General features: G+C 42.6%; 1 protein-coding gene across 4 annotated transcripts in view; it reads left to right on the plus strand.

Moving 5' to 3' along the window:
* LOC139456571 (protein CASP-like) overlaps window positions 1-16,182 on the plus strand; it is a 132,468-nt gene that overhangs the window by 53,181 nt on the left and 63,105 nt on the right. For all 4 annotated transcript variants that reach the window (XM_071238357.1, XM_071238359.1, XM_071238358.1 and 1 more), the window contains exons 5-6: window positions 4,958-5,025; window positions 9,511-9,643. In XM_071238357.1, the coding sequence (XP_071094458.1) occupies window positions 4,958-5,025; window positions 9,511-9,643 (201 nt within the window). The remainder of the gene's footprint in view (window positions 1-4,957; window positions 5,026-9,510; window positions 9,644-16,182) is intronic.

The raw sequence follows: 16,182 nt of genomic DNA on the forward strand, positions 1-16,182 counted from the left end.
ACTGAAGCAACATGTTGGAGTTGGATAGGAGTTTGATTATAGAAGCTAAGTGTATTGATCATCACGTGTGTTTGTTCCTCATCATTGCAATCTATGGAGTGTATGGCACATCTGCTGGTGTCGATATTCAATATGTTTGTTATACAATATACGATACAAGGCCAGCTGGTAGGCTAGGCTTAGACTCTGGAGCATCATGGCCCTCGATTGAAAAATAATCAATGACACATTACAGTGTTGTACCTAACTGGTGACTGTACAGTTCTGCATGTGTGGGGAGTGCTGGGCTAATCTGTCAACAAGTATTGAAACACAAGACACCAAAACATATTGAGTGAGTCATTCATATTTGCAAATAATTTAAAAGCAAATAATAGTTTTTCCCCGTCAGACATCGGTCTAGGCTTGGTATAAAGGATAATACAGATTTTTTTGTAATTGTGAAACTGGTTCTTGACATTCCTTCCACTGTGCTGCCTGATCCTGGGGGTAGCTGCCTGATCCTGGGGGTAGAGACTAGGGCTGGGGCTGCCTGACCCTTGTGATGGAGATTGTCGGGCTGGGGCTGCCTGTCCCTGGTGATGGAGACTGTAGGGCTGGGGCTGCCTGACCCTGGTGATGGAGACTGTAGAGTTAAGGGTGCCTGCCCTGAGGATGGAGACTGTAGGGCTGGGGCTGCCTGTCCCTGGGGATGGAGACTGTAGGGCTGGGGCTGCCTGTCCCTGGGGATAGAGACTGTAGGGCTGGGGCTGCCTGTCCCTGGTGATGGAGATTGTCGGGTTGGAGCTGCCTGTCCCTGGGGATGGAGACTGTAGGGCTGGGGCTGCCTGTCCCTGGGGATGGAGACTGTAGGGCTGGGACTGCCTGACCCTAGTGATGGAGACTGTAGAGTTAAGGGTGCCTGCCCTGAGGATGGAGACTGTAGGGCTGGGGCTGCCTGACCCTGGTGATGGAGACTGTAGAGTTAAGGGTGCCTGCCCTGAGGATGGAGACTGTAGGGCTGGGGCTGCCTGTCCCTGGGGATAGAGACTGTAGGACTGGGGCTGCCTGTCCCTGGGGATGGAGACTGTAGGGCTGGGGCTGCCCGTCCCTGGGGATGGAGACTGTAGGGCTGGGGCTGCCTGTCCCTGGGGATGGAGACTGTAGGGCTGGGGCTGCCTAACCCTGGATATTGAGACTGTAGGGCTGGGACTGCCTGACCCAGGGGTTGGAAACTGAAGGACAGGGACTGCCTGACCCCAGGAGTGAAGACTATAGATCTGGGGCTGCCTGACCCTGGGGATGGAGACTGTAGGGTTAAGGCTGCCTGACCCTGGATATCAAGACTGTAGGGCAGGGACTGCCTGACCCTGGGGATGGAAACTGAAGGACAGGGACTGCCTGACCCCAGGAGTAAAGACTGTAGAGCTGGTGCTGCCTGATCCTGGGGATACAGACTAGGGCTGGGGCTGCCTGATCCTTGGGGTAGAGACTTTAGGGCAGGGACTGCCTGACCCTGGGGATAGAGACTGAAGCTCTGCCAGACCCCAGGGATAGAGACTGTATGGTTGGGGCTGCCTGACCACAGGAGGAGAGACTGTAGAGCTGGGGCTGTCTGATCCTGGGGATACAGACTAGACCTGGGACTGCCTGATCCTAAAGGGAGAGACTAGGGCTGGGGCTGCCTGATCCTTGGGGTAGAGACTGTAGGGCAAGGACTGCCTGACCCTGGGGATAGACTGCAGCTTTGCCAGACCCTGGGGGTAGAGACTAGGGATGGGGCTGTCTGACTGGGGATAGAGACTGTAGCTCTGCCTGACACTGGGGGTAGAGACTGTAGGGCTTTGGTTGCCCGACTCTTGAGGTGCTGAGCGAATGCTTTAAAAGTCACTTGGCTACCCATTCACACAAACCATTTTAGAAATAGTAAAACCATAAGTAATGACAATGATGGCAGCCTTTGTCATTGTCTATTGTATATGGCATTTCAATTCAATAAAGGACCCCCACAATGAGTGTATAAGTGCCCCCGGGTTCTAAATATGTGGAATAAGGTAGGTCTGCATTGAGTTCAACAATCACTGATGCTCTACTTCATTGACAGTGACAAAATAAAACAGTAGAAGATATCTATTGATAGCCATTCAACTTAAAGAGCGTTACTGTTGGCCGCATCCAAATAGACACAAAGATTTATTTGTATGGTGCTTTGAACATTTAATAGTGTTGATGAATAGCTCCCCTGTCATGAACGCGGGGATTGTAATGTTGGTTACTTCATTGCGGATGAAGAAAACAGCAGCCGTCTCCTATCACTGTTGTTCAGTCGTGCGTGCCGTGTCGTATGCGGGCTCCCTGATTACGGGTATGACACCCGCTCGAGCGTGGTTCGCAGAGCGAGCCCTGACAATAAGGTGAGCAAGCGGCACATAGGTAATTGCCAGCATGCCTGAGCTGATCAGCCGCTGCAGCAGGCTTTGTTTGGGCTGCTGTAGACTTAAACACAGTTTTCTTATTGTCAGAATAAATTGAATCTTTCATGTCCTGTTTGAATAATCCTCGAGAAATGATCATCTATTGCTGGGAGATGATGTTCTGTTGAGACTGAGAGAGGCTCTGTTGGGGTGGGCCTCTGGCTAGGCTCTGCATCTTCACAATTAATTATCCTCTCTAGCTTGTGTTATTGCATTACATGTAAGTATGATATATCAGTTTTGTTTTAATGAAGATGTGAATAAGAAGGGAATTTACATATGTGAAAATTGGTTTCTGATCAGTGAGTGATATTCTTTATCACGCATCAGCAACTTTGAGTTCTGAAAACTGAGTTAGCTATTTTTGAATTGTTTAGTATTAGAGGGTTAATCGTGCTGAAAAAAGATACTGTTAGGAAAATTGTTTTGCTCCAAGTTGTGTATGTAGAAGTGTGCAGTGTGGGGTAAATCTCTAGTTTGTGTGGGTTGAATGTATGTCATGTACTTTTGCTGGCCTTCTGACTGATCATATTGATATAGGTAGATCAGTGTACCCGGGATGAAGCGCAAAGCCGTATATGGTGTGTTTGACTGTGGATGTGGGTGCGGGTAGCTGCTCAGCTGACACAGATGGGGGGGAAGGGGAGGGTGAGGGGGGAGGTCGCGGTGTGCGGGTATTGATACGCTTGCTGTTGGGGATGTTCCTGTATTCTGAACAGGCTGCTGAACCAATTATAATCACTGGGACAAACACACAGTGAAAGGCTGAAATCTTCTGCATGCTTAGCCAGGTCCATTCAGTGTACAAGGTGTTTGAACAATCCTGAGAATGTGATCAGCTCGGTGAAGTAGACATAGTCTACTGTGAGGGTCTGCATGGGTGGGTGCTCACAAACTGTGGAATAGTCCACTGTGAGGGTCTGCTCGGACGGGTGGTCACCACACTGTTACATATTCCACTGTGAGGGTCTGCACGGGTGGGTGGTCACCACATTGTTACATATTCCACTGTGAGGGTCTGCATGTGTGGGTGCTCACAAACTGTGGAGACCCGTGAAGATTCCGGGGTAGAATAGGTCTTCAGCAAGCCATGTTTGCCGTAAAAGGTGACTATGCTTGGTGTAAAAGGCGACTAACGGGATCTGGTGGTCAGGCTCCCTGACTTGGTTGATGCATGTCATCGATCCCAATGGCGTGGATCGATACTCATGATATTAATCACTGGATTGTCTGGTCCAGACTCGATTATTTACAGACTGTCGTCATATAGCTGGAATATTGCTGAGTGCGGCGTTAAACAACAAACCAACCAACCAACCAACCAACCAACCTACAAACTACGGAATAGTCCACTGTGAGGGTCTGCACGGGTGGGTGGTAACCACACTGTTGCATAGGGCCTGCATGGGTGGGTGCTCACAAACTGTGGAATAGTCTACTGTGAGGGTCTGCATGGGTGGGTGGTAACCACACTGTTGCATAGGGTCTGCATGGGTGGGTGCTCACAAACTGTGGAATAGTCCACTGTGAGGGTCTACATGGGTGGGTGGTAACCACACTGTTGCATAGGGTCTGCATGGGTGGGTGCTCACAAACTGTGGAATAGTCCACTGTGAGGGCCTGCATGGGTGGGTGGTCACAACACTGTTGCATTGTCCACTGTGAGGGTCTGCATGGGTGGGTGCTTACAAATTGTGGAATAGTCCACTGTGAGCGTCTGCAGGGGTGGGTGGTCTAAAAAATCTGGCATAGTCCTTTATGGGGGTCTGCATGGGTGGATGGTCTCAAAACTGTGACATAATCCACTGTGAAGGTCTGCATTGGTGGGTGCTCACAAACTGTAGCCTTGTCTGTCGTGAGGGTCTGCATGGGTTTGGTGGTCACCATAACTGTGGCAAGGTCCACTGTGAGGGTCTGTATAGGTTAGTGTTCACCAAGACTGGCATAGTCTGCTGTGAGGGTTTGTATGTGTGGGTATTCACCAAAACTGAAGTATCGCCTATTGTAAGGGGAACCATTGCTTATTGTAAGAGGCGACTAAATGAATCAGGTAGTCAGCCTTGTCAATCATTGCATATTTAGTCCAAACGTGATGATTAACAGACTGCTGTTATAAAACTGAAATATTGCTGAGTGCAGCGTTAAACAAACCAAAACAATAACAGAGGTCTGCATGGGTGGATGGTAAAAAAACTGGCATAGTCTAATGCAAGGGTGGGTGGTCACCAAAACTGTAGCATAGCCTTCTGTGAGGGTCTGCACGGATGGATGGTGAAACTACCATCTCTATTTTGGGAGATCCTTAATTTGACTGTGTCAGAGCTCTGACTTCAACTGAGGTTCCACATGACTGGGTTATCTCCAGAGGACATGCTCTGCTGTGAGGGTCTACATGGCTGGTGTGTGCACAAGAATGACGGTTGTTGTTTTTGTCTGAGTTTATTCAGTTTATGGAATGTTGTTATGATATCAAGGCATAACGTGCTCCTGTCATTCTGTTGTAGAAGTGACAATCAAGCAGCTGAAGGAACGTTTGAAGGATCATGAAGAGAGATTGGAGTCCACAGCTGAAGTAAGTAATTTAAGCCCCAAGTACCTGCGACCCGTGAAGATTCCGGGGTAGAATAGGTCTTCAGCAACCAATACTTGCTGTAAAAGGTGACTGCTTGTCGTAAAAGGCGACTAACAGGATCAGATGGTCAGGCTTGCTGACTTGGTTGATGCATGTCATCAATCCCAATTGCGTGGATCAATGCTCATGATATTAATCACTGGGTTGTCTGGTCCAGACTCGATTATTTACAGACCGCCGTCATATAGTTGGAATATTGCTGAGTGCGGTGTTAAAGAACCAACCAACCAACCAACCAATCCAAGTACCTGCAAAGTTCAAACTTAATCCTTTAATAATCCATTGGGGCTGGTGGGTGGTGATGTTGCCGTACATCGCGATATTGATGTATCGATAAGTCTTTACTGTTGATGCTGTATTGATGCAGATTAATGAGTATCGAAACCACCCCTACAGAGAGGTAATAAACTGGAAAGGGGCTGTTCCAGTTAAAAAGTTACTTTACAGACTTGAAAAAAATAAAATATTTTGGTTTATACTTTGTGTGGAGTGTACCACAAAGTTTATTTTCTTGTGGTACTATCAAAAGCATTGCCATTATCCTCAAGCAAAAATGTAAACGTGTCCCTAATACACAGGAAGAATCTCTTATTTTTATTGTGGTTTTCATAAGATTATTGGGTTTTTAAGCATGGAGCGTAATTCAAAACCAGCCATCGTATGTAGAACAATTTCATTTTCATTCTGTCGTGTATTCCAAAGTTTAGTAACATGATTTGACCTTTCAGTTTCACTTCTCTCCCTGCATTAAACTTGGTTGTGAAGATTGTCCAACGTTCTTGACAATATTGTGGAATTTGTCTCTGTGAAAAGAAAGAGAGTATTGTTTGGGATAATTTTAGGTTTCAAAGTTGTAATGACCAAAGACTTTTCTGTGAGCTGTGCCACAACCAACTGTCCTACTGGGGTAACACAACTAATGGGCGCACTTGGACAGTGGCAAATAGTAGAGCACTATCTAGGAGACATCAGGCATGCCTGTTAGAAAATAATAACGTTCTACAAAAGGATTTGGTGAAATATTTTAACATACATTTGTTCAATCTTAAGATTAAGTGCAGTCTGAAACATGCAATTGAATTTGCAAAGATTTACATTTGAATAAACGATATGTCAATATATGTGGATACTAAAGATTTCCAATCATTGAGATCCTTGCAGGTGAAGTAGCATGGTTAAGGCATTGGCTGGGTTTGATTCCACACATTGGTACAAAGAAGGATTCTCAGTCCATTTCTGGTTTCCCCGCACTGATAGGGCTGACTTAGCGTTAGAATATTGATATGCAACATCTGTTCCATAAGTTGGCAATAGCACCATGCATTGACTTAATCAGTACCATTCGTTGGAAGGCTATTAAAGTTCAAAATTAATCATGAAAGTCAAATGGTCCTTGTCATAGCCCTTTTAGATGTTAAGAGGTAAAGGTTTGTGTGTCCCTAGGTTCGCATAGCATGGGAGCAAACCTCAAAGTCCCAAATGACCCCCCTTATCACTGTTATGCATTCATGGGGACTAAACAAAGAATTGTTGAAAGTCAGTAATTCATTATTATACATTGATAGAAATAGATCAGTATTACTGAAAGACTCTCAATGATTCAGTACTATGCATGGATAGAGAATAGATGAGTATGACAAAGATTCAGTAGCATGCATAGATAGACAATACATGAGTATGACAATGATTCAGTACCATGCATAGATAGACAATACATGAGTATGACAATGATTCAGTGCCATACATGGATAGACAATAGATGAGTATGACAAAGATTCAGTAGCATGCATGGATAGACAATACATGAATATGACAATGATTCAGTACCATGCATAGATAGACAATACATGAGTATGACAATGATTCAGTACCATGCATAGATAGACAATAGATGAGTATGACAATGATTCAGTAGCATGCATGGATAGACAATACATGAATATGACAATGATTCAGTACCATGCATAGATAGACAATACATGAGTATGTGACAATGATTCAGTACCATGCATAGATAGACAATACATGAGTATGACAATGATTCAGTACCATACATGGATAGACAATAGATGAGTATGACAAGGATTCAGTACCATGCATGGATAGACAATAATTCAAAATGACAATGATTCAATACCACTGATGAATAACAGCAATAGTTGTTTAATTATGTGATATTAAGTTCTAATGTTTGAAAATCTCACAAACAAGTTCTTGTATGCATGTGACACCACTGTCTGAGTGTTAGTCACAGTGCCATGTTGAATGCTGACCACATCATCAAGCTAGGAGTAGGAGTATGAGACTGAAGCAGTCTTTAACACTGTTGGAGGTGATGATGATGATGGTGTTGTTCAGGCAGCAGCAGCAGGGGGAGGAATCACTAAGTTGCCAGCTCTCAGTGTTATCTCTCCAGAAGTATGGTTAGCTGACTTCTTCCAAACTTTCAACCCCTACATGTCACCGCAGTACTTTCAAATCAATTTGAGTGATTTTTGCAAAGCGTCCCTCCGATTCCAATTAATTCTGCCCGTCCTCCAGGGAAGCGTCCTCTATGTAAGAGTTATCAAAATGATGACCCAAAAGGACCTAGACACATTTATGATGTTAAAATCAGTCAAAGAATCATTTTTGACAATTACAAGCAAAGTTACGGAACCATTCTCCGATGATTTGAGCTCATCTCTTCCTTTCACGGCAACAATAACTCGACAATAAGAATGGGAGAGCACAATACCCAGGAGGAGGCATCTCAAAATGAATGATCTGGAATGTTTTCCTGAGCTCGGACATGAAGTTCTGGATGAGCATGATCAGTGGAAGTATTGCTCCACGCTCTGCTGAGTCGATAGAAATGGAGACGTGAAAGAGCTCTGTGACTGCGATTGGCTCTGTAGGGCTATCATTTGATTAAAACCCATGGCCACATCTCCCCTCTACTGATTCACTTGTTGGCTCCAATGGCCGAGAATCAATTTACGTGATTGCGATGAGCCTGTGTGGTGAGCTAGGATTGGACAGCGGACTGGCCACGCCTCATTGACTCCGCCACCAAGTGACCAGATAGAGGGATGCAGTGATCGGATGGTGATCAGCTCTCATCGGAACATCCCACCCCGGAGACAGACGCTATTTTCACATTTGCAGCACAACCACCAAACAATCATTATTCAAACTTTTTAAACTTTTGGTTCATTTTATGGAATGATCTAAAAGTTCTACCTGTTTGATGTATGGTGTTCACTTCAGAAGTTTGACTTAATCCAACCTTTTTTTTACTAGATTGTCGATCAAATATGATCTCATGAACGTAAGTTCAATGGTACATTCTTTAATTTGGTATATTTAGCCCAATATAAATAGCAAAATAGTGATACATTATAAATTGCAAATGAATGATTTAGTATATACAGCAAAATATTGATTCAGTATATATAGCAAAGTATTGATTGATTCACTACAAAAAGCAAAATATTAATTCAGTGTACACAGGAAAATTTAGATTTATCTTATTTGTCTTTTGAAAAATACTCTCAAGAACATTTGAAACATTAAAATGTTGAGGTATTTGATTTTACCTGCCTATGCTTTCTAATAAAATGTCTGAATGTTGACAGGATGGGCTTCAAGGTAGACAAACACCTGCTTCTGGCAAAATTTTGATATTGAAATATTTTGTATTGTTAATATTCATCACATGTTTCTGAAATAAAAATGACACAAACTTAATTTATGGTAATGATCATCCAACTGGAATTTTGAATCAAATGGTGGCGATGTACGTCAATGATGTAAACCCCAGGAGTCGTCCTGATGAGTAGCGAGCTGGGAGCTAGGCCAGTTTGACAGTGTTAACCTCCCATTGACCACCAAGACAATCTCTTAAACTGTCCCATGACAGACGAGAATGTCTTCATATTGAAAACAATTATGAGAAGTTGCAAGACAGGGGTACTGTAGCCTAGCTGTGGTGAGCGTCACGGCTGAGCGACCACGACGACAAGTGTGTCTGTCTGTAGAGGCGGTGTGATTCCATCAAAGTGTGATTTGTGCTGTGCTCTGTACTCCGATCACATGAACATCAGCTTACTGAACATGGAGGAACTCCTCATCCCTCCCTACCCAGCAGGTCCATGGACCGCTCGGCCCGACACCCATCGGGGGCACTTAGATCAATCATGTACGATCCATGTGACAGAATGGGATCACTAGCGATGACCTGTGCTCACTGCATACACAGATATACATACACATATCCCATCCTAGATTTCATTGTTATTTATTACCTATCAGCGTACCTGACTTGTACAGATTGCTGGGCTCGGCGACAGTTTCCTCTCTTGCTGATTGGGACAGCTCTGTATCACATTGCTCTTGCTGATGTAGGCAACCTTTCTAACATGGAGCCATTCCTTCGACTTTCAGAACAGGGCCAAAGAAAAAGAACGGGAACTTCAAAGAATTTTTGCCGAAAAGGAACGCCAACTACAAGAAACTCAGTTGTCTGTGGCCAAGAAACTCGGAGAGGCGGAGCAAAAGATCTCAAACTTACATTCAGGTAGGTTTCTAATAAGTGTATGCACAGGTAAATGTAGATGTATTTCAGTGTCATGTTGGTTGTCTGAATGTGTCCGTGTTTATGTGTGTGCTTATGTTGATGTGTGATACTGTCAGTGTACCTCTTTGTTTATGTGTGTTTGCAGGTGGATGTGTGATAGTGTTGTGTGTGTGTGTGTACGATGGTGCCTGTGTGTTTATGCATTTACGTATGTGTATGTGTTATGGTGTTTGTGTTTATGCGTGTATGTTTGATGGTTTCTGTGTTTATGCGTATATGTTTGATGGTGTCTGTGTTTATGCATGTATGCATGTATGTGGATGTGTGATGGTGTCTGTGTTTATGCATGTATATATGTGGATGTGTTTTGGTGTCTGTGTTTATGCATGTATGTATGTGGATGTGTGATGGTGTCTGTGTTTGTGCGTGGATGTGTGATGGTGTCTGTATGTTTATGCATGTATGTATGTGGATGTGTGATGGTGTCTGTGTTTATGCGTCTATGTTTATGCGTGGATGTGTGTGGATGTGTGATGGTGTCTGTGTGTTCATGCATGTATGTTTATGCATGTATGTTTATGCATGTATGTATGTATGTGGATGTGTGATGGTGTCTGTGTGTTCATGCATGTATGTTTATGCATGTGTGGATGTGTGAGTGTGTCTGTGTGTTCATGCATGTATGTTTATGCATGTATGTTTATGCATGTATGTATGTATGTTGATGTGTTGTATGTTTATGCATGTATGTATGTGGATGTGTGTATGTGTGTTTGTTTGTTTATGTGTGATGGTGTCTGTGTGTTTATGCGTCAAAGTGTATGGATGTTTGATGGTGTCTTGTGTGTTTATGTGATATGTATGATGGTGTCTGTGTTTATGAGTTTATACATGTGGATGTGTGATACTGTACATGTGTGTTGTGCATGTACATATGTCGATGTTTGATGCTGTTAATATGGTACATGCACGTTTAAGGATGGCAGTGTCTGATAATATATTTGTGTCTGCCAGTGAGCTGCTTTGCCTTGTTTTAGGGATGACAGTGTCTGATAATATATTTGTGTCTGTCGATGAGAGTCTCTGCCTTGTTTTGGGGATGTCAGTGTCTGATATTGTATTTGTGTCTGCCAGTGAGCTTGTTTGTCTTGTTTTAGGGATGACAGTGTCTGATAATATATTTGTGTCTGTCGATGAGAGCGTCTGCCTTGTTTTGGGGATGTCAGTGTCTGATATTGTATTTGTGTCTGCCAGTGAGCTGCTTTGCCTTGTTTTAGGGATGACAGTGTCTGATAATATATTTGTGTCTGTCGATGAGAGTCTCTGCCTTGTTTTGGGGATGTCAGTGTCTGATATTGTATTTGTGTCTGCCAGTGAGCTTGTTTGTCTTGTTTTAGGGATGACAGTGTCTGATAATATATTTGCCTGTCGATGAGAGTGTCTGCCTTGTTTTAGGGATTGCAGTGTCTGATATTGTATTTGTGTCTGCCAGTGAGCTTGTTTGTCTTGTTTTAGGGATGACAGTGTTGATGTCTACTGGTCAGGTAGTGTCATATGCCATTGGCACTTGACAGGATTATTGTTCTTTGTGAGAAACTGAACTTGATATTCACGTCACAGACATTTCAAGAATGTGGACAACAATTTGAGAGATGAGCTCAGAGCACCACATTTCCATGACATAACAGGGATTGACCTGCTCAGATGGCCCAACATCTTCAGCAAACTTCAGTTCAAATTCCCAAGTTGAAATGAATAATTTCCCAATTCATATTATGATAGTTAGGACTAAGGATATGACTTTGTTGATGTCACTTGTATTTCAGTGATAACACTAACAGTAGCAATGAATAAGAGCTTTAGTGTTTAGAGGGGCACGGGTGGCCCAGTCGTCTAAGGTGCCGCAATTCGCTGTGCAGAGTTGCGTCCCTTGGGCACGCCAGAAACCTATGATTGTGGGTTCGAATCCCGGTTCGCCCCGATTACGTTTCTAGGTTTGTCAGCACCATACCCGTGCTCCTGGGTTTCATCCAAGTGGTAAACATCTAAAACCTGCATCACTTCGGGCTTTCCTCCCACATTATGCTGTATATATGCGATATAACTGGAATATGTTAAAAAGTGGCATTAAACCCAACTCACTCACTCATTTAGTGTTTAGACTTAAAGTAGTGCACTTAATGCAGTGGTGAGCAAAAACACCACTGAATTTAATGAAATCTGAAAATGGAATCAAATTTTTAAGAAATAAAATGTTTTTGCCAATTAACATTCAGGGGCACTTTTTTATATATCTTGGATGAATCCCTGCATTACCTGTACGCTACAGGCACTCATTCCTGGGACTTCCGTGATCAGTGTGTTCACAGTTTTTCAGATCTGTACGGCCATATTGCTGGGGATAGTTGACAAATGACACATCCAAGATTTAGTTAATATTCACCCATCATTTGGGGTGGAAAGGTTACTGAATCATGCATATTCTCCACACGTTATGTAAGTCACAATCAGGTTTGATTTGAGCGCTCAGTTCATTGGATGAATGTCATTCATCATCCTGTGTCAACTTGTTTATCAGTGACGTGTACAATTCATTACCTCTGTTGTTTATTGTGAACAGTTTAGGGAGGGATGGAGATTAATGCAGAAACCCCATCTGGTGACATCACTTGATGGCTGTTTGTGAAATCAGTTGTGACATCACCGGATGGCTGTTTCTGAAATCAGTTGCAGCAATAGGAACTAACAGTTTTAGTGCACTAGTCCTTATAATGATAACATTTAGCAAAACCTTTAAAAATGGCAAATTTCTACACGTCCTGATGATACCTCATCTATTGGGCAGTTTGGACTATAGAACTAGTGCCAGTTTCTACCGCTGAGTTATCATCACTTGATGGTTGTTTGTGAAATCAGTTGTGATGTCCATTGGCAGCTGTTGTCAGTTGTGACATATCATGAAGGACATTGTTGTTGTCAGTCATAACATCTCTTCTATGGCTGTTTCTGAAATCAGTTGTGACATTACTTGATGGAATTCCAGGTTAGAACAGGTACCGAGCAACCCATGCTGGCCCTAAGAGGACCAAATGGATCAGGTGACCAGGCACGATGACTTGGTTAATTGTGTGTCATCGTACCCCAAAGGTGTGGATCATGGCTCACAATAATGATCACTAGATTATCTGGTCTAGACTTGATTATTTACAGGCGGTCAGAATATTGCTGAGAGTCAAACATTAAACAAACAAGCTATTAATAAATAAAATTCAGTGTTGTGAACGTCAACCATTTGTAAGTAGTAGTCTTGTGAGAAAAGCATGCATAAGCTCTCAACAGATGTTAATGCTTTGTCATTTTACGGTATTTAATCTGTGTATTCTCTTTATTTGGAGACACAGTTTGGAATTACACCTAGACAGTGAAAGTAATACAAATCAATTAACTTGAAACGTATGTATGGTGTAGAGGGTGTGGTAACAAGTACAGTCATTATTTTATGATGTGTGCTATTGGTAATGATTGGTTAGAAGTTCACAGACGGGCAATGATTTGTATTCAAGGTGGGACATCATCCTGTTAGCCTCCCTTGAATAGCAATAAGCATTGATCACATTCATCACCTTAACTGCCAAGCACTGCGTCATCCACTGGACCAACACAGCCATGTTAAACTTGTGACAGGACCCAGTTTCATGAAAGTGGTCCATCTCCAATACATGTGTTTGGGATAGCCAATGTTTTGAGATCACTTTGTAAGGGACAACCTGGTCTATCGAAGCTACTATACATAGTTGGGGTTGGTTAGGTTTTGGGTTGAGTTTTGTTAGCGTGTCTATGTCAGAACATGGAAGCCCCTATAAGGAGTATGTCAGCCCTATGCAGTAAGGATGCAGTTTGGTAGCCCCTATGAGTAGTGTCATCCCTATGAGGAGTACATCAGCCTGTATGAGGAGTATGTCTCCCTTATAAGAAGTATGTCTCCCCTATAAGGAGTATGTCAGCAATATGAGGAGTATGTCTCCCCTATAAGGAGTATGTCTCCCCTATAAGGAGTATGTCAGCCCTATAAGAAGTATGTCTCCCCTATAAGGAGTATGTCAGCCCTGTGAGGAGTATGTGTCCCCTATAAGGAGTATGTCTCCCCTATAAGGAGTATGTCAGCCCTATGAGGAGTATGTCTTCCCTATAAGGAGTATGTCAGCCCTATGAGGAGTATGTGTCCCCTATAAGGAGTATGTCTCCCCTATAAGGAGTATGTCAGCCCTATGAGGAGTATGTCACCTCCATCACCAGCAAGGATGCAGTTTGGTAGCCCCTATGAGGAATATGTCAGCCTCTAGACACTCTCTATCAGGAGTACACAGCCTATGTTAAAACAATGGCATGTTAGTCCCTATCAGGAGTATGCAAGAGCCTACATGAGTATTATGAAAACCTCCATGAAAAGTACAGCAGCCTCTTTGAGGAAATTTGCCAGCCCCACATTAGGAATATTCCAGCCCCTATCATGAGTATGGCACCCAAAATAAGGAATATGCAGGACCCCATGAGGAGTATGATAACCATGATAACCTTGATTCCCCAGTCGCCAGTTTGATGGAATGAAGCTGGAGGTCAATATGATGTATGTTGATACGATGATACCTGTATTGATGGGCTGATTTTCTTATCCAGCTGTTGCCATCAGTTGATTCCAAATGTGGTCGAATTCTCATCAATAATATTAATAACTCTCCAACAATGGTGCATGCAGCCCAGTGTAGGTTATATTCATTTACATATAGATACATTGAAGTTGACTTTTCTCTTGCAATGTGATTAGTGTTCCTAAGAATTTGACTATAGGTGATATTTTATGAACAGATGTGGACTGGTTGGCATTCTGTATTTTGTCATTATGATGTAGGGGTTTTGTCATAGATCACGCTGACATTACTGTTTTGGGGTTGTCTTCCTGAATCGTTTGCACATCATTTACCATTCACAAGATGTTGTAGTCATCACCAAATTTGATTACATTGAAAGACTTCGAGTGTCTCTTGATTACAATACAACAGCAGAAATGTAACATTGTATCATGAGTGACAGTGCATTGGGTGCAATGTTGTATTAAGCACAGTAACAATGTATTAAGTTCGTTTTGGTTCGTTTGTTGTTTTACACCGCACTCAGCAATATTCCAGCTATATGACGGCTGTCTGTAAATAATCGAGTCTGGACCAGACAATCAAGTGATTGATATCATGAGCATCGATCAACGCTATTGGGATGATGCATTGACATGCTTCAACCAAGTCAGCGAGCCTGACCACCCGAACCCGTTAGTCGCCTCTTACGACAAGCATATTCCCCTTTTACGGCAAGCATGGGTTGCTGAAGGCATGTTCTACCCCGTATCTTCCCTGGTCCAATGCATAAAGGGTAATATTGTATCATAGCAGTAATATTTTATTAACTATAACATTATATTGGGAATAGTAACAATACGTTAGGTATAACATTGTAGCAGAAATGTTATAATTTAGTAGTGTAATGTTGCAGCAGAAGAGTAATAATTCAGTGAGTTTAACATTGTGGCAGAAACGTAATAATTTAGTAGAAAAATAATAATTCATTGCACTTGACAGCAACAATGCATTAAGTGTAACATTTTATTGGGACAGTAACAATGCATTAAGTGTAACATTGTATTGGGACAGTAACAATGCAATAAAGTGTAACATTGTATTGGGACAGTAACAATGCAATAAAGTGTAACATTGTACTGGGACAGTAACAATGCATTAAGTGTAACATTGTATTGGGACAGTAACAATGCATAAAGTGTAACATTGTATTGGGACAGTAACAATGCATAAAGTGTAACATTGTATTGTGACAGTAACAATGCATTAAGTGTAACATTGTATTGGGACAGTAACAATGCTCTTGTTGCAGTGTCAAGAACAGTGACATTGCTGTGTGAGTTTTGTGTATGACAGTTCAAATTTTTGTCAAGCATCAATTGCAAATTGGCTCAATGTTGATGATGGAAATGAAAGTTTATTACTTCCTCAACCAGGAACAGAAAATAATCTGTATGTTGTCTGTGGATGCCATGTTAGTTTGTTACTTTGTCCTCAAGTCTATTCTGTCACTATATTGAATAAATACAACAGAATATTTGTAAGTATGGAAGTCTTTTTACTGGCCAACTACAATTCGTGTTGGTCAGCTGAGCATAGGCTTGTATGATAATTGAAAGTTTATGACCTTTAGATTCACACATACATCATAGGGAGGGAAATCAATTGTCGTAGAAAACAGTCGTCCTGTGTTCATGCTGTCAGACTTTGACTGACGGAGTAAGTGAATAAAGATGTCCTGTCAACCGAGGTTTCGTGTAGAATGCTCAATTTATGACAGGTGCTACTAAAACAGGGGTGAATCAATCACTGTGACCATCAATGTCCGCTGCTGTCATAACAAGGAGGCCCTCCTCTGTTACTGTCCACAGTTGAGACGATCTCTCTCAGAATCTTCCATCATCATCACCA

This window comes from Haliotis cracherodii, unplaced genomic scaffold (genome assembly GCF_022045235.1).
Source record: "Haliotis cracherodii isolate W230 unplaced genomic scaffold, xgHalCrac1.p SCAF_11, whole genome shotgun sequence".
Taxonomy (NCBI): domain Eukaryota; kingdom Metazoa; phylum Mollusca; class Gastropoda; order Lepetellida; family Haliotidae; genus Haliotis; species Haliotis cracherodii.